General features: G+C 45.5%; 1 protein-coding gene across 2 annotated transcripts in view; it reads left to right on the top strand.

The window, feature by feature from the left end:
* Positions 1-7,829: 7,829 nt before the first annotated feature.
* Positions 7,830-19,032, top strand: part of tpst1 (tyrosylprotein sulfotransferase 1) — a 31,614-nt gene continuing 20,411 nt past the window's right edge. For both annotated transcript variants that reach the window (XM_080844361.1, XM_080844360.1), the window contains exons 1-2: positions 7,830-7,926; positions 14,361-15,419. In XM_080844361.1, the coding sequence (XP_080700487.1) occupies positions 14,584-15,419 (836 nt within the window). In that variant the 5' untranslated portion in view covers positions 7,830-7,926; positions 14,361-14,583. The remainder of the gene's footprint in view (positions 7,927-14,360; positions 15,420-19,032) is intronic.

Below are 19,032 nucleotides of genomic sequence, written 5' to 3'. Positions count from 1 at the left end.
AATCTCTGTTCTGTTAGTTTAAAATGTCACTGAGAAAACAGAGAAAATAGACTTGTAACTTTGAAATATTTTACATGATTCAAGACATTTTATGAAGAACAATAAAACATTGAAAGATTACATTGCCTTTCGGAATACTTTTCAAGAACATGGTAATGGCTGATCCGTACATGACTAAACATGTTTGAGAGATCACCTGTGCAAAGCTCTCTGAGGGCAAGCTGTGTTTTTAATTCGAATCCAGTCTGTGCTGGATTCATACTGTGAGAGAATGGCTCTGACAGATCTTATCAGCAGAGCGTGATGGCTGAGCCTGTGCCACAGGCCCTGAGGGTGAAGGTACCAGTTACTGACATCCAGCTCTTAATTAGCCCCACACATCCGCGCCAAGCTGCCAATCTGATTATCTTATCAAGTATCCATCTCACCCTCGTGAGGGCTCAAGCCAGACCAGTGCTAGTGGCAGTGCCAGATACACGCTAACATTGTCTTCACTCCAGCATCTTAAACATCAAAAGCTCCTTGAGCCACAAGAGTATTGGCCATCTGGGAACTGTGACCCGCCACCTTGATCAGAGCAGCATCAACGGTTATATGTGTGTTCTATTTATAACCCACCAGTGAGCTCTAATCTAAGTCGGGTGCTGAACAAAATGAGATAGAAACCCACATCCAGTTATAGCACGCGCTGCACCAGTATACTTGACACCTCAGTTCACACCTCTGCACTGCACAGAGGAAACAACCCTTTGAGAGGGAGCAGAGGTGAGTGCCACAGCACACGGAAGCAGAAACAGAAAGAGAAGAAAAACAACCCTGGCTCGAGTCTTCTGGCTCTTTTCCTCCATCGGTTGCGCTCTCTGCTCACGCCGGCACAGTAGTGCCGAGGGTGGTCGATTTGGACAGGGGATGCGGTTTGTGGGATGGCGCCCAGTAGCACCACGGTATGAACCGTGGAAAATGTATGAGACAGCACTAAAGGCACATGCCACTGAAACCCTGGATAGCGCTACTCTCCACCCGTTTGCCTGGTTAAGATGTATATTGACTCAGGACGGTGTGTAGGGTTACCAAGCTCCTTAAATAATGCAAGATCCTTTGACATCTTCACTTCCGCATGCTGGCAAAGAGGCTGAGTAGCAGCTTCAGAAGGACTGAGGCACCGAAGGCAGGGAGAATGTCAGCACTTTCAATGATACTTACTCAGCAGTGTCTATAAGGGCTAAATTGCATCTTGTCAATGCTTGCTAAAATGGCCTTAGCTCATAGCCTACTTTAGGAAAATAAACGTATGGCTGTATCATGTGTTTATGCTACAGTTACCCACCGCCACCCGGCCTGAGGCTGTTTGTTCTGTGAGGATAAATGCTGCAAACGGAAGACTAATAATGTCGTGCTGCCCAGCGCTCGCGGACATACCAGCTTCCTGAGGATGTGTGCTATAATCACCCAGTCGCACTCTACCTCCGGCACCGGCTCTCAACGCGGACTGGGAATCAGATGGAAAGTGCCAGAACGGCTTAAAGTGTGCTGCCATGGCTGTCCTGCGGTGGTGGCCCTGACATATCCCCACGCTGACAGGCCCCTCACAAAGCCTCATGAAGTCACGGCCATCGCAGGCAGCCTGCCTCACTCTTGTGTGCCAGTCACCATGGAAACCAGGAGGAACTGACACCAAACAGCATAAAATGCCAAGGCTCCATTAGGGTTCACTGTTCAACTGCTACACATTCAGAGACAGTGGGCCACAAAAGCACATTTCACTGCCGTCTACTGCAGTATGCAATTGAAAACTAACAGAGGATAGGTAAGGCCTTTCCCAGGCACTGTGCCAGTTGAGATTGGTTAGGATTAATGTTTGGTTGGACGGTTAGAACCCTCATCTGTCTTTTGCACCTGCTTGATTTACTTGACAACTCCTGTGGTGAATTTAATCTTTTTTCACCAGAACAGCTTGACAGACATGGTGGGGTTCTAAACTGAAGCAGATAAACAAATAAATTAACAGACACATTTGTGACCACAGGCTCTCTGTCAGGGAGAGTGTACTTAGCGTTCTTTATGTAAGTCTGCTCATTAGCCCACACCACACGGCTTGGTTTGGGCACTATCACTGCACATCTCTCCCCGCCCCGGTCATGCTATGGCCGGTTCCTGCTGCTTTGGCCACAAATCTGCCCTCCTCCCCTGGTGCACCATCTGCCCCAGGACCATAACCAAACAGTGGTCAAGCGAGAATCAGCTTAGCCTCAGATCAGCCCTGGCTCCCTCCCAAGCCCAATTCACTGCAATTAAACTGCAGTGACAGCCTGCTCATTCAGTGGCATGTGTGTGTAACGGTGGCTTAGGATGCACAAAAAACACACAAAACTGGGGACTCGATTGAGGAGCCACAGGAGCTCGCTGTGTGTGTGAGTGTGTGTGTGTGTGTGTGTGTGTATTAGGGGAGGTAGGATGGGGTCTCTCATTGATTTTTGAATCAAGTCAAAGAGTGTACCAAACAGACTGATTCCTTTGTTGGAGTACAGATTACGAAGAACATATCATATCAGGCATACTTTGTCTAACCACAGCCACCAGTGCTGAGAGGGTACAGTATTTTGAGGATGCCCAGGATGACTCTTAATGCTGTTAATTCAGACAATGTTTAGCTCTCTCTCTCTCTCTCTCTCTCACTCTCTCTCTCTCTCTCTCTCTCTCTCTCTCTCTCTCTCTCTCTCTCTCTCTCTCTCCCTCTCCCTCTCCCTCTCTCTCTCTCTGTGAGTGATGAGACTGTGAGGCTGTGTGACTCCATCACTCATCTTAGCCTCTATCTCACCCCTGAACAGCCTAAAAAACACTCCTCTTCCTCCACTACGTCACAGGTGTTTAATCAAGCAGGGACATGGCAGGGATGCAATGTGTTTTATTTTGATGCCCCAGCCAAGCAGGAGTGTGTGTGAGTGTGTGTGTGTGTGTGTGTTTTGTTATGTTTTTTCCTTGGTTTGCTGGCAGCAGTTGAGAGCTTTTACCTAATCAGCCCAGATGCTGTGCCACTGATTAGAGGCGGATAGATGCCAGGCACACGGGGGTCGGACAAGGTGTTCTTGAGGAGACGTGGGTGGGGGGTGGGGGGTGGAGTGGGATTGGCCTGACTGTCCACATCATCACCTGTGGTTTAGCAATGTTCTATGCTGTTTCATCATGCCTTGTGCAGTTCAAACATCACTCTTAATGTTAAGTACATGAGGGCAAGCTGTGTTTTTAATTCTTATGTTAAGTACATTGAAATACATTTAAATTCAATCAAATTCAAATGAAAACACATGTGCTATGTGCTATGTGTAAGAAAACTGTTATACAGTGTCAGCTCTTATGCAACTAGTTTCCTAGCCATCAGTATTGGGCAATTCATTAGTAACAGTAAACGTGGTGTCCGTGTTATTACATGTCTCTACGTACATGTATGTGCAGCCTCAACATTCCACCATTTTATTGCTTCAGACTTCGTCAGTTATTGGCTAACACTGAACTGTAACCTTGGTGTCCAAACATATTCAAATGTCTGGTTCAAAAATAGGAGCTGCAAGAACATCAAAGTGCCATTCATTGGAGATGGCAGAGCTGCCGACAGAGCAGGCATGTTTCCTAGATAGGGATTACATTTAATTTAAGATTTTTTTATTTTATTTGAACAATAATGGTGTTTTTGTCTGTGTGGTAATCAGGTCTTCTGCAACTTATTTTCTCTTTTTCTTTTGGTCTCTAATACATAAGCAAGGTGGGACACCAGCCAGCTCAAAAACATGCAGCAATCATCCCTACATAGGATTAAGTGTGCCTTGACATTCGAATGCAAGGTCGTGGGTCTCGGGATAGCTTTCAGATGTGCATGCTAGGCAACAGACAGGCTTTGTTTTCGTTGCAGAAAGTCCCTAGAACACATTGTGTGTGTGCCAACCTCACCATCTGAACAAAGAATGAGCAGCACTAATCAGAAAGATATGTGTCATGCGGGCCACATTTGGTAAAGTTGTATTCGCTTTGACTAACAGGCTGGAGAATAGTGGGTTAGCACTGAAATACTGAAATACATAGGGATTCTCTATGAGCCGTCAATCTAATCTCAAAGGGTTAATTTGCTGTATTTCAAGGGTGGATCTGCACAGGGCCGGATTAACAATGGGGCTAAGGGGGATTTAAACCCCGGGGCCCTGGTTGACAGAGAGAGTAGGCCTACACTGGTCTGGTGTAAATTTGTCGCCCATTCCTTGTTCATCTGTGGGTGGGACAATTAGGTATCAGGTACCAGGATACCATGTCTCTGTATTTATACTTGGTGTCGGGAGAAGTAACCTATAGTCTACCATGATATGAGTACACATAAAAAAAATCTGATTTCTACAATGTCAGGTCGAAACCAAACTGCATGTCAGAACAGAGAATTGTGTCAGACTAGAAATCAACTGGCTGAAAAATGTGCTACCCTACCTACAGTTCGACTATCCAATCTGATCGAAAAATAAAAATAAGGAGCTATCAAACATTGCCAGCAAAGCCTTCTGTCGATCTGAAAGGAGAAAATGCATGACAGATGGTACAGATGACAGACAGTACCTAAACACAGCACTGAAGATCACAGAGGCACTAGCTGAATGCACTGCTTTAGACGACCCATGTTTTATTGAAAATTCTCCTTACTAGAATTGTAGCTAACTGCCATTAAGTTGATAAGAAGAACTAAATTCAGTTTTTCTTTCATCTAGTTGCTTACAACTGGTGTAATTGAGTTGCCATTGATGAAATGGTGCTATACTGCAAAGTGAGCATTTGTAGTGTTGTGTTGTGTTGTTGTAAACCCTCTCTTCAATGAAATCAATAAATCAATCAGATTACCTCAGAGCATGAAAAGCTTTTCTAACCTCAGTTCAAAGTTGAACTCTGTGCTCCAGTTTGATGTATTGTGTCAAGTCTGATTGACAACATTAGAGAATTAAAAAGACAAAGAGTGATCCTATATTCACCGTCAAAATCTATGAGGATTTTTGTTGAATTTGCTGAATTTGTTGAATTTGCAAGATGGATGTTATTCTATGTGTGTTCAAGCCACAGCCGTCATTACTCACTAATCATATTTGGGTAGTCATATTTGGGTAGTCGCTGCAGGCTTGAAGCTTACCTGTACCGAGCTCTCTTGCAAGTCCCTCTGCCTCTGCTTTATGCCTCATCCATATTTCAGTGTGTTCTTTAAAATAGAATTAAGCCTCCCCCCTGTCTTTTCGTGGCTCTATTAGTCCTGCTCTGAGAGTGTGTGTGTATGTATGTGTGAGTGTGTGTGCCATCTCACGTACAATCTGTTCTGAGTGCCTGATCCAAAGACAGTTTTTTTCACCAGCAAATGGCATCTTCTGTCTCACAGGATGTCAGTTGGACAGAGATGCGGGTCACACTCAGTAGGTGTAATTTCCCTTCTCCAGGGCCTGGGTCCTCACCACGGATGCACAGCACAGATGCCAACGAGGAGAAGGCATGTGTGATACAGAGGTGACGGTGATTTCCCGTCGGTTCTTTTCTTATCATCATCATCATCAGGACTGAACGCCTTCTGCAGACCGACCTCTTGAGACGCATTGTTACTGATGCTATTTTGAACGCCAGCTGCATTTCTGACCTTGTGAATGTTGTGAGGTGAGGAATATGCAGGGAACATGTTCAAGATTTACTGCCCTGCTGGTTTGAAAGACCAGTGACACAGATGTATGACCAGGGGCAGCAAACAATGGATCCTTCTGGATCCGGTTTCAGCAGAGGAGGCGTTATCATGGAAATGGGTTTTTTGTTTTTTTTCAAGTTCAGTTAAAACCTGATCCTTTCAAATCAGTATCACTTGGGCAGCACTTTGAGAGACCACAGCTCCACAATTACATCTAAGTAGAAGAGTATTCTTCAGCTGCTCCATAGCAATGAACAGCAGCACAGTTGCATTAACAGTCTAAAGATTCTTCTTGTATTTTGTTAGCATGTTCTTTGAACTCAGCAGGGGATGACAAGTGGAAAAAAGTGGCCGCTCTGTCTAGTGGATATTGGGGGATTTTCTGTAATGGGTTCCTTTATTATCCCATGACCCACTTTTGAAATTCTAGATTATTTCTCATCAGAACTCTAAGAAGTCATCTAAACTGTACTCATGCTAGGGGTCAACCAAAGCTGCAATCCTGTTGCCACAACAGAACCTCACCCCCAGATGTTTTGTCCCTTAGAAACGGTGGTGGGGTGCTTTGTAATCCAGTGTTTGTTCCATTTCTCCCTGTATCCTTAACACCTGGGGTGCTATTTCTGAGGTGCAGGATGGGTTTCATCCTACAGGAGTTTCCTGGGTCCATGAGGACAGATGTGACTCCAGCATTTTATGACAATAGCATGTGTGAGGACAACTTTGAACCAACGTTGAAATGTTATTCCATATTTGGTTACACTAAAATCCAACACAAACAATACGGGTTGTACTGGCTTTCCCTCTTAAACTAAAACCGTCATGCTTATACTACTTTCATACAATACATGACGTCAAAGACCCATTCATTAAACAAGCAAGGTTGATACTAGATTGGATAAAATAAACTCAAGTTTAAGAGGGATGGAACCAAATCCCTCCGCCCCCCACCCCATCATCCAATCTGCCAGTAATTCCACTCCCACTTAAATCAGTTACCCTCTTTAGGGTGAGAGAAGGGGAAGTGCAGTATAACACTAATTCCAGTCATTAATGGGAGCCTTCAGACAGTGGCAGTGCCAATCCTTCTGAAAAGCTGAAATGAACGCTAATGCACTGGGGTTCACGTCCATCCTGTCTCGGTGCCCTCCACCACAAAGTCACATGCTCCATGAGGAGTAAATAACAGCATTTGTCTCTCGGCTTTCAGCGCTGCGTCCAGAGCTCCCCCAACGGGAATCAAGCTAGTTTGATATGAGCTATGAGAAGCTGTCAGTTCTATCCATTTAACATATATGCACCAGGATTTATACCACCATTACCAACAGCGCAGAGGCTGCCAAGCACTTTGGCACATGTGTAAAGATCCTTAAGGAGGCAGAGGGCAGCTGAATCAATTACTTTAGTCACTTTGAGTATTTGAATTTGAATTTCAAACACTGAGTTATGTGCTTGTTCAATACAATACCAATTTTCAAAACCCACATTACCTATTAGCTTTTTTTTTTCATTTGCTGAATTAAAGCATCTGTTGTGCAGGGTTTCTACATTCACAAATGTATTATGGGATATTATGTTTTCAATGTCCTAAAATGTACTTAGCAAGAAACATTACTGCATTTATATAAACAAATGATGAACAATCGCACATGTGTATACAGTAGGCCTATATTCAGTTCATTTAAACAGTTTGATTCTAAGTAGTATAGTTTAAGTTTTAGTTTTTCAGCAAAGACAGATAAATAAATACATGATTATATATATATATATTGATCAGTTTAGCCTACATGCCTATATGTATACATACACCATGAAATGTATAGATATCTGTACATACACATACGTAAATGTTATCTATCAGATATAATCCTGAAGGCTGCACAAGCACTGGCCCTTTAAATGGGTTGGCGCATAGCTATTCCTTCTCACCACGCAATACGCCAATCCAGTGCTCTGAGACAAGATTGCTCTCTGATCTCTCGTCTTTGGAAGGGCCAATCAGCATCTAGCTTTCAAGGCTATGGTACCAGACTAGTAAAGAAGAGGTGACGCGTTCACCGTGATACGATTGTAGAAAAAAACTGTTTTTAGTGGACTTGCCTGCCGCATTTTAGAGCATCGAACGGAAGAAGTGTTACACAAATGGAGTGTACAGACAAAGGTGCCCAAGCCCGTGGAAGTGTTTGCTAACCGGTGAAGCGATTTCCTGCCGCCGCAGATCTTCTGCATTATAGGTGCGTTACGAATCTATAGCTTTACAGTTAGATTAAGGTACAATGTAAATGCCTCCGCTCCAGTCAGTGGTTTCTCCAGTAGTTTGTATCTTTCTGCCTTCTAAGCAGACGACCAGGCAGCACTGAGTATCTTTTTCCCCGGCAGATGCGTACTGAAGTGTGTGAGAGATCAGTGTGCGACTGCAATGTTTTCGTTGCTGAAAAATTAGTGAGTCCTGCACGTGCCAATTCTACGGATACAATTTAATAGTGTGATTTGACACATAGGTATGTACATTGTGTCAGTGAATCCGATCGCCGACCTGCCCTCTTACTGGTGATTGAAATGTTGACGTTGTCATCTCGATGCTACCCAAATAATAATGTGGGACCGATAGGACCACTTAAATCGGATCAGCTATGTTTGCTTTAATTCTTGTGTCGGCTTCAAGACCTCAGTTAGTGGGCTCGCCTGTGGTTATGTAAACACGAGTAGACACATTGTTGTTGGTAGTCAACAGTTACATGACAAAATGTAATTAAGAAAGCTGTGAGAAATTCTTAGGGAAACATCAATGTCATCGTTTGCTGTTTATGATCTAACGTAGCCTATTTGTGACATGTCCGCAGAAACAAAGGCTATGCATTATGCTTGGTAATTGATCAATGTTATGGTGGTATCGACATCTAACTTTAATGTATATGCTGTGGAGGACTATGTAACTTTTTAAGGCTGTTCCTCCCAAATATTTAGTAGGGCGGTGGGCATTTGGTTATGACTTAATGAATGTCTGGACCAGATTAGGGGGAATATGGCAGGGAGAGCAACACTGCAACTTTAAATGCATCATAATAATCTTCAAAGAGCGCGTGAAGGAGAACCAGCTCGTCACAGCCTATTTTCTCCATCCTGTGAACTAGATCAGTATTTGCCTTTCCTGTTGTTGGTCTCTACTTTTATTTTCTACCATCTGGAAAATGTTGTAGTAATCCATGAGTATGGTTTAAGATACAGGACACCTTTGATTTGCCAATATTTTTCCTGTACATATTAGCAGAGTGTGTAGTCTTCTTCAGCTTCAATGAATAGGATATTTTCCATTGTGATTTTTGGCCTTTTTAATGCTTCTGTGTCTGCATCATATGTGGCACCTCATCTATGCAGTGCTCTCTAAAGTAATTGAAAAAATTAGTTGTGTCTGCTTGCTTTAAAATGTCTGTTCCTTGCCCTGTCTACTCTGGCGGTCTGACATTTTGGCAGGGTTCCGCATTATGCTGAGCAGTAAGGACCTCAATGTAGAGAGCAGTGTGCTGGGGATGTTATTGATTGCAGGTTTCAGCTATTAAGCTATTTTTTCTGTCCCAGTGCATTTATTCAGGCTTTTTAAGAGTGGGTCCCAGTTGGATTTGTGTCCCATTTGGCTGAGCGAGCAGGTCACCGCATTTCAAATGACCCTCTGGACTGGAAGAGTCTGGCTACCCACCTGTGTGTTGTGACACCAGGCACTATGCCCATTTAGTTTCACCTGCAGAATTAAAATTCAGGACCACATAGGATATGTGCTGTGTGACTGCCAAGATGTTCTGTGTGGTCCTTCGTATTTCATGAAATGATCCCTTTTGAAAACGTCATGGACCGAAAATGCTTCAACTGCTCCTGTTCAGAATAAAGACCCTATTGTGCGCTCTTTGGTTTTTCTGGGTCTGTATCATTTTGCACCTCTTTGGGAGCTCTCTGTGCTTCTGTGGGTGAATGATTAATCCAGGACCGTGTAGTATGGTGGTGGTGTAAGTTAGGGAAACACATCCTGTCATTCTGTATGCTTAGACTGGGGCCTCTTATGGACACAGATATATTGGCAAATGGCTGTACAACGAAGCGACAAGGTTCTATTGATTTTCCCCGGACATTTTCCCCGCTTCGGTGCAATTACCACTGTTTACCAAGAACAGAAAGAACAGGACTGGGTGGACTAAACCTGGACTTTCAACCTGTGGAACAAACACCGATGCATTAACTCTGTTAGTCTATCTGTAGTGAACGGATGGCTCCAATGATCCAGCCTTATGTAAATATGAGTCACGCTTGATAGTTCTGCGGCTCCTGTTCGGGCTGATGTCTCCGCACTTGATATGACTTTGAGCTAAATGCAGATGATAATTGATTGGAATGTGTTATGTGTGGGAGGCCAATTCACATTGGCTTTGAAAGGAAAGCAAGCAGTCTCTCTTCCTCTCTGTGTGTACAAGAGGACCGAAAAGAGACTTATCTCATCATGGTAGCTGTTATCAGCGAGATTAGCTTTGTGATGAGACATAGGTGGCTGCTTTGCTGAAAGTTACCTATAATTCAAATACATTTATGTTTGATGTAAAAGAGGTAATCCTGCTCTTCCATTTGAGACTTACCATGCAGTGGTCTCCTCAGGGTCAGAGTGAAACATATAGCGTAGGTCACGGGGTCGGACCTGATCCATTCCCTCCGCTGCGACTGGCCTGCTTTGATGGTGACATTGACACGGGTTAATGCTTGAACTATGCACTCCTGCCCATGTATCAGAACATGGGCCCCAGGCTATTGTTTTCCGTTAAGAAATGTCCCAATAATTTTTGGTCTTGTTTTGAATTATTTTCTGGATCCAGTTGTGTAATCCCCTCAGATTAGTGTGTGAGACAGACAAAGGGACGTTTAATGGGGTTTACTGGATGGCTTTATCCTTCAGTGAGGTTTTTGGTGCACACTGCAAAGACTCTTCATGTTATTTACAGCTAACCCTTTACTGGTTGGTGGATTTTACATGTCAGCCTCTTTGCCAAGAGGTAGTTAAATGGGAGTTTAGCGTACTTACTGCTCCTCTGACTGATCAGGCCTGCTTGGAAAAGGAAAGGGAGGGCTACAGTGGGGAAACCCTTAAACTGTAATCTCCTTTCTGAGTGTGTGTTTTTTTTCTAGGGCTAAGAGGTATTTTGCATAATCATTAGAAGCTAGATTATTCACCTTAGCGATTTGAATATTTTTGGCACGTGGCTAAAGATCTCGTGCCTTCAAAGCCATTTATTGTTTTTGTCCTTGCTGGGTTGTTCATGATGTAGTATGTGTTTGTTAGTGCATTTAGACCAGGTTTACAGTATGTCCAAATCTCATGTCCTCTCTGTGACCTCTTATTTTCATGGATCATAATGCTCAGAGTGAAGAGATCCACCAATGCACCAATGTGTCCTTGATCTCCTCCCTTGATCATTCCTTAAGGCTAATTTTAATTTCTCTTAGACTCAATCAATGCCACTTTGTTTTGTGGTCTTACCAAGCCTGAAAAGGGATGGTTTAACAGCAGAAGAAACCTCATTTAACACTGTAAGGATTTTTCCAGATGGTAGAATGTATTTAGTTTTCAACCCACCCCCATCCCCCTTTTTCTTCTAAAGCAGGCCCTTCACATCTTGTCTGTCAAGCCCTTCTGAAATGGTCCTTCTTATTAAGTGTTGATGTAGTCTGGCTTCAGCATTGGCCCATCGAGAATAACCAAACGGATCAATGGAAAAATCCAGTAGAGGATATCGCTAACAGACGTGTGGAGGCTCTATTAAATTAATACCAACACCTTCTTGATTTCAGCTTCACAAAGGTGAAATGTGAAACCGCATAGGCCAGCATACAACCGCAGTTGTAATTCAGTTGGGCGGCACTCTGTTCGGACATTGAGGAATGCTGGGCAGGCGCAGGTCTTCCTTTGGTATGACTGAGGGAATGTTTGTTATGGCATACTGGTGGTCTCTAATTTGACAGACCCCATGAGGTTTGGGGTTTGGGTTTGTTTGTCTGGAGGCTGTTTGTGTACCTTTGGTTAACGCAAGGCCTCCACGTTAGGCCCCTCTATTAGCTTGCTCCTGATTTGCAGAGGTGTCGGTGATTATGTGAATCTGAAGGTGTGAGTGTGCGTGGGCAGACCTGTTAGAATGGGGGTCGGGTGGTGTATGTTTGTAAGTGAAAAAATTAAAGCAATTAGGTAGTGTGGTAGGTGAAGGGACAGAGGGTTCCAGCAATCCTTTTTCTTACTGATTATTTTAATTTTGTTGAAAGCTAACGCCATGGCAACATGGCCTGTTTAAATGTACATTGAACAAAGAATTGAACTTATGTAGACAGACAAAGATAAATGAACTGATCTCTGATAAATTATGTTCAATTCCTTGATGAGATCTAGCTAGTGCAATGTTTGGAGCCTTCCCAACGTCATGTTCCAGATGGTGAGGCCACTTAAGTTCAGCCACAAAGACCTCCCTTTACCATTCTGTGCTTGAAGCATGACCGAACCTGTTTTGTGAATGTTACACTTTTGCTGGCCATATATCAAAGGATTTGCTTTTTTTGTTTCTCATGTTCGTAATACTTTGTGACCAAGACACCCCAATAAGAACAAGGACCATTGCTAGCAACGCCCCAGTTTCTAAACACAGCTATTTGAGAAGGCCTTGGAACGGTATTTTCTTTTTTCCCCTTATCAGATGTGGCAGAGAAACCCTGGGATGGTGCTTCAAAAAGTTTAGCAGTAATAGGCAACTAAGGCCATAATGAATACTCGGGGAAGAAAGAAAGGGAAGGCCAGCAGCATGTGACACTGACGGCTTCTCTCCACTGCTTGCCCTTGAGGAGCCGTCTCTCCCAGGAAAGACAGCGGCTGTTAATGAAGCAGGATGGAGGGAATATGCCAGGGCTTTGTGGTGGCTCTGGCAGAGGCTGACGTGGGTGCATGTGTAAAGCCAGAACTCTTGATTAAATAAAGTCATTCCTCTAGTGTAGACAAGAAGAATAGATTTGGGGGGGGGGGAGATGTGGAGCGGTTGGGGGTTTGTTCGAGCTCACCATCATATTGTGCGTAGGTGTCATCCTTGACTGCGTCTGAACTCCTCCTACAAGTTGGTCGCCGTGTAGAATACCAATCAGGCAAGCATGCTGGCAGGCAGGCAGTGATGGTCTTCTCCACTTTTTCTTCTCTGTTCTCTGCAGAAGTGCTTCTTCATATCAATGAGCAATCATCTCCTATTAGTGACCACTGTCTAGCCTTGACACGTGCTTCTCATGATGTGGTAAACCCTTGCAACAGGGTGATAGTGCATAATAACAGTTGTGCAATCAGTTGTGCTTCTCTGCTTCTTTGAAAGGCACTGTGCTCTTTGGAGGCAGAGCATGCACGTTAAACAAAGTGTTACCTTTCATGATGTGGGCCCAGGCCTACAGTGTTTGTTAGTTACAGTCCATCTGAACTCCATCAAAGCATAGGAGTCCAGCTAGATCTTTGAAATACTGGAAAAAAACACATTCACATTCTCCAATATAGTCACGAAATACTCCTCTGGCTCATGGCCAGCAAACCCCCCCCCCCCCCCCCCCCCCCCCCCATGTTCCTATCTCCCTCTCCCACCCACACACACACACACACACACTCAGGATCTGTGCCTGAAGAAGGAAGCGGCTCTCCAGGAACAAGGCGGGGAGGAGAGGCCCTGGCCTGTGGGCCTCTGCAGAAGGCTCCCAGCTGTACCGCCACCCTGCTGTAGTTTCCTCCAGCCACCCTGTCCTCCCTGTGAGCCACTGTGCCGACTGCGGGGCCTTGAGCCGGCATGGAGCGGCATGGAGCCAGACGTACGGGAGAGGTCGGCCCTCTGGTTAGAGAATTGCTCAGAGAAAACCTCTGTACAAAACCAGGCAACCAGAGCCAGAGCAGTGTGGTGGTTTTAATGTGCGATGCTCTTGTGTTCAGCGTGCCGCCGACGCCCTAAACACTGTGTATAGCTTGGGGCAAATTGAAGACTTCAGGGCTATAATACATCTTGTTTCTTTTTTTTTCATTGAAGCAAACATTGAGCACTTCAAAAGGAGAAGTGAAAAAAAAACATGAAATGAAACATGAGTCAAGAGTAAAAGACGATTTAATACGGGCTGAATATAGAGTCTTGGTTTCTTGTTTCGAGACCACATTTTTTCTCCTGTTTGGCTCGTAGGAATCAAATTATGCTTATCATTCAAAATGCTGAAGATCTCTGCTTTCACATTTCATTTCCTTTCCTGAGTCATTTGTATTCTACTGAGCACCTGTGTTTGTTGTGACAAGACCAGTTTCTGATGCTAACCTAGTGTTTTTAATACTCATTATAATGTCACCCTTTTGATAAATAGTCAATTCGGATGGACCTGTGAATTGTCGTAATTAGAGTCTCTTAGTGGATGAAAGGAAGTTGGAGCATGATTTAGCTGGCATTAGGGACACTGTCTAGTCCTGTTTTTCACAGTCTAACTGCATCAATTCGAGGACCTGTTCTTCAATAAATGGGGCTGAATTTGAAACGCCGTGTCATGTTCCTCCTAACCAATCAAGTGCAAGTGAAGATGGGCTAGGCATGTCTAATACTGACATACATTTTTCTAAAATTGTATTTCTGTTTCTCCTTCACAGGCCTCATGGAGCTGGGTGCTCTACGAGCGCTCGAAGCCATTGCCACCAACACCTCCTCTCTCTGTTTGTCCACCCATAGCCAGCCCTGAAGGACGGGTTCTCACCTCTTCCCCCCCTCCCCTTCCCTCCTCCATACCCCTGCCCCCGAACCCCACCACCCTCCCACCTGCTCTACTGGCTCCCTCTGCTGCCCTCCCCCTGGTCCCCTCTGCTTCCCCCCGAGATGATCGGCAAACTCAAGCAGAACCTGCTGGTGGCCTGCCTGGTCATCAGCTCCGTCACCGTCTTCTACCTGGGCCGGCATGCCATGGAGTGCCACCACCGCATCGAGGAGCGTAGCCAGCCACTGGTAGTGAGCAGCCTGCATGCCACACTGCGCACCGGCCAGAACCTCAGCAGCCCCTTCGTCTACAACAAGGACATGCCGCTCATCTTCATCGGGGGGGTCCCCCGCAGCGGCACCACACTGATGCGTGCCATGATGGATGCTCACCCGGAGGTGCGCTGTGGCGAGGAGACTCGCGTCATTCCACGCATCCTGGCCATGAAGCAGATGTGGAGCCGCTCGGGTCGCGAGAAGATGCGGCTGGACGAGGCCGGCGTCACCGACGAGGTGCTGGACTCTGCCATGCAGGCCTTCCTGCTTGAGATCATCGTCAAGCATGGCGAGCCGGCCACCTATCTCTGTAACAAGGACCCTTTCGCCCTGAAATCCCTTTCCTACTTGGCCAAGATCTTCCCCCATGCCAGGTTCATCCTCATGATCCGCGACGGCCGGGCCTCCGTCCATTCAATGATCTCGCGCAAAGTGACCATAGCAGGCTTCGACCTGGGCAGCTACCGGGACTGCCTGACCAAGTGGAGCCGGGCCATAGAGACTATGTACACGCAGTGCCTGGAGGTTTCGGACAAGTGCCTGCCCGTGCACTATGAGCAGCTGGTCCTGCATCCGGAGAAGTGGATGAGGACACTGCTGAAATTCCTCAACATTCCCTGGAACGAGGCAGTGCTGCACCACGAGGAGCTCATCGGAAAAGCTGGAGGTGTATCACTCTCCAAGTAAGTACTGATGGTATCTCTCCAGGGAATAGCTCTTTTAATCTTTCCGTGGGTTGTGAGTATTTCTTGGCCGGGTTTGGCGTGTGAAAAGACACTTTTTCACACACTTTTTCCCAGTCCTCCCAGTTGAGGTGGTGCCACAGGTCAGCTCCCTTTGCTGTTTTAAGTGCTAAACAAGCAGCAATTGTTTAGCGGTAATTACAAGCTCGGGGTTGAACACAAAGCAGACCTCCAAAACTTTCCACTGCTGAGCTTGCATCCTACTGGCACTCAAAACTTTGAGAGTTATCTGGGTCATTTGGGCTTGGCTAACTTATCAAGTGCGGTCTCCTCTCTCACACACTATTTCTGAACTGGTGTCCTTAAAAATACCCAGGCCACCCTTTGGCTATGCGTCTGTTTTTTTGTATTTACAACCTGATAAGCTAGCACATTCCTCCAACCGCTGTGTTGATAAGAATTTAGGGAAATAGTCTACTGGGAGTATCATCATGATTATATCACTGGTTTTGTCATTTCCTGCTGTTACCCCTCACAGCAGTGCACAAAATGGAAGTAATTGGTGCTAAATCACCCTAGCCACAGCAGACTATGTAGGTAGGAATGAGGCAGGTTGCCCCAACAGCATTCTTTCAGCAAGTTGCAACTTGTATGAAAAGGAAAGAGACATCCAGTAGTACACTGACCAAAACATTTCTAAGTTCTTCCGTCTGCCAGGACTGTGTAGGTGAAATGAAACAGATATAAGTGTTTGCTAAATCTTTTGCCTGCCCATTTCTTTTCATAAACACAGCTTGGGGCTATTGTAACACAGCCTTATTTTGTCAGACATGTCCAACAATTAATTTAGTGCTAATCTTTAGGGAGCTTCTCTTCCAAGTACAGGGCAAGGTTACTACCCACTTCATTAGTCTTTTTTAACTCATGAAGAATTGCTCAGATTTTTCTGGTTCTGACTCAAAGCTTTGCTGACTTTAGGTCTATATTTAATTAATGTTACATGGCCTCCAGCAATGTTCAGAAAGCTCACCAGAGGGTCGCACACCACTGCCCTGTCTCTAAACTGAAGCCTTCTGAAGATATTTGGCCTCCATCTGGTTATTGTCTGCCTCTGGGATCACACACAGTTTTAATAAAAAAGCTTATGGTCAGAGAGACTGCATATTTCTTTGGTGTGTTACACAACTCAACCCCCCCCCCTCCTTGCTCCCCTCCCCTCGGCTCTGGTCCAGCGTCCTTGCCTCTGAAGACATCTCTTTCACCCCACTGTGTAACTCCGTTCTCCCTCTCTTCTCTCTTTCTTACTTTCTCTCACTCTCTGTGTCCTCTATTGCCTCCCTTGCATGTCGTATTATTGCTCCTTAGAATACTGTTTCCTCAACTGTGAGCTTTCGAGGCTTACATGACTTAAGTGTAGGCTCTGGAACATTCTGCATTGTACACCGCACAAAGAGGTGTGCTTCATATTCACACAGTGAACGACCATAGCTCATGTGTCCTTCATATTCTTTGTGGCCTGTGAGCACACTTTGTTTAGCCAATCACAGCAGTGAGGTGTTTTCACAGACTTGTCCTTTGTGAAGAGTGTGATGGCAGTCACGGAGAGCGACGCACAGGGAACTCATCCCCAGGGAGGAGAGGAAGGAAATAGAGCAGAGAACTGGTCTTACACAGGGGGGCTCTTTGTGCCCAGTAGGTAGTATGGTATTTCAAAGGAACACACACACACACACACACACACAGTGGTCTAGATATCCTAGGAATCTTAAAAGCTGATTGAATTTGTGTTACCACAGTCACATGGGGATATAAGAAAAGTGATGGCAGAAAAAGACTGCTTTGAGGCTTTCCAAATAACCCAGCATCCAGCGAACAATTTTCTTTTTCCATTTATCAACACTTTTTGATGAAACGTATCATGAACATCGGCCGCTCGAATCCGAGCTGTAATCTGATGAAATCTACCCAATATCCGGGAAATGTCATAAAAAAAGGGGGAAAAGTCTGCAGATTGACCTCTATAGCTACGGCGTCCCTCCCCGAACTCTCTCCCTTTCTCTCCGAGCACCAGCAGGGTGTGGGGAAGCCAGACAGAGAAACAGGAGGACTGCAACATGCTGTGTGCTCTGCCCTGCTCCACTCCACTCCACTCCACTCCACTCCACTACCCTACGCCAGTCATGGACTGTTGTAATGAGTGTCAGCATGCCTGTTGCACAATTTCAAATGCCCATCCTGCTTCCTTCCTTTTTTCTTCATTGTCTTTGTCAGCATTCAAGGGCAGATAAGCATTCTCAGCTTGTTGGAGAGAGACATTAGTCCCAGTGAAACTCTCCTCCCTGGCTGTGCATGGCCCGGCTGGCAGAGCAGCCCTAGTGACCCAGGGTTGGGCAGATTGCTGTGAATGGTGTTCATTGATTTTTTTTTTTTCCTTTTCTTTTGCCCTCCCCTTTTTTTCCACCCCGCTGGGACATTAAATGGTGGCTTGTCCATGTTCAGAGTGGCAGGAGCTTGAGGTCCTTGGAGGGACGGTGTTTGCAACGAGACACCACGTATGAACGGTTCTCACCACACTCCTTCATTAATTGCCACTGATTCTGTCTTTTGTTCTGGACACCACAGAAAGAGCTGTTTCTGTGGTGAATTGATTTCCCTACACCCCCCCCCCCCCCCCCCCCCCTCCCACACACCACCATCTCTCGCTTATTCCTATCTTTGTTTGCTGCAGATGTCTCTTGGCGTCCCCTGTATATTGACTGTTTCTATAGCAGCACGGGCAGATCTAATCAGTTAGCTACTTTGCAGCCAGCAAGACAAATGCTCAGCGAGAGAGAGCCGTGTCCCATTATCATCAACTAAATCACTACTCTTGTCATGATGTTCCCTTCGTGCGCGGGTAATTAAAGAGTTTGTTCGGAACCCTGTTCCAGAGTAACACATCTGGTGGAGTTCTCACTTGACTTCCAATGAGGCACGTGTTTTGCACCAGGAAAATACTCCTGAGGAGTCTATCGCAAGAGCAGCAGCAGTGGCAGCAGCAACAGAGGAAGGACCCTCTTCCCATCAGAAGATTCCGCCCTGGCCTTGTGGAAGGTTGACGGGTAGGTCTAGTGGTCTTTTAACAGCCCTTCATCATTTGCGCCTACTGGGCTAGCCATCCCCTTGACAGTAGAGGGCCTGAGTGCAGCCTCTGCCCACTCCACTTTCTGTAGCCATACCAGACAAAAGAGCCCCCACCCCCCTTCCTCAGAGGACGACGGGGAGGGAGAGGGTTGGAGACAGTGGGCTGAAGGGGGTTGACCCAAAGGAGGGTGAGCGAGACAGACGGAGACAGAGAGAAAGAGAGGGGGAGTCGGACGGACAGAAAGGGAGGGAGAGATCAGCCCCAGTCATTGGCCAGCTGCTTGACATGTGCACTCCCCACCCGCTGCAATCAAATATTCATAAATGATGAGCATCCACTAGATTGCTTTTGGTTATACAGTTTAGGCTCTATTATATTATTATACAACCCAATTTTTGGTCACCCATTCTCAGAACTGTTTTGAAATCCACTTCATGACTACTTATTATGATTTAGTCTCCTCGTTGTACTTGAGGTTTGTTTTGTATT

Source organism: Sprattus sprattus, assembly GCF_963457725.1.
Source record: "Sprattus sprattus genome assembly, chromosome: 9".
Classification (NCBI taxonomy): Eukaryota; Metazoa; Chordata; class Actinopteri; order Clupeiformes; family Clupeidae; genus Sprattus; species Sprattus sprattus.
This window is presented reverse-complemented; position numbering and strand designations above follow the sequence as displayed.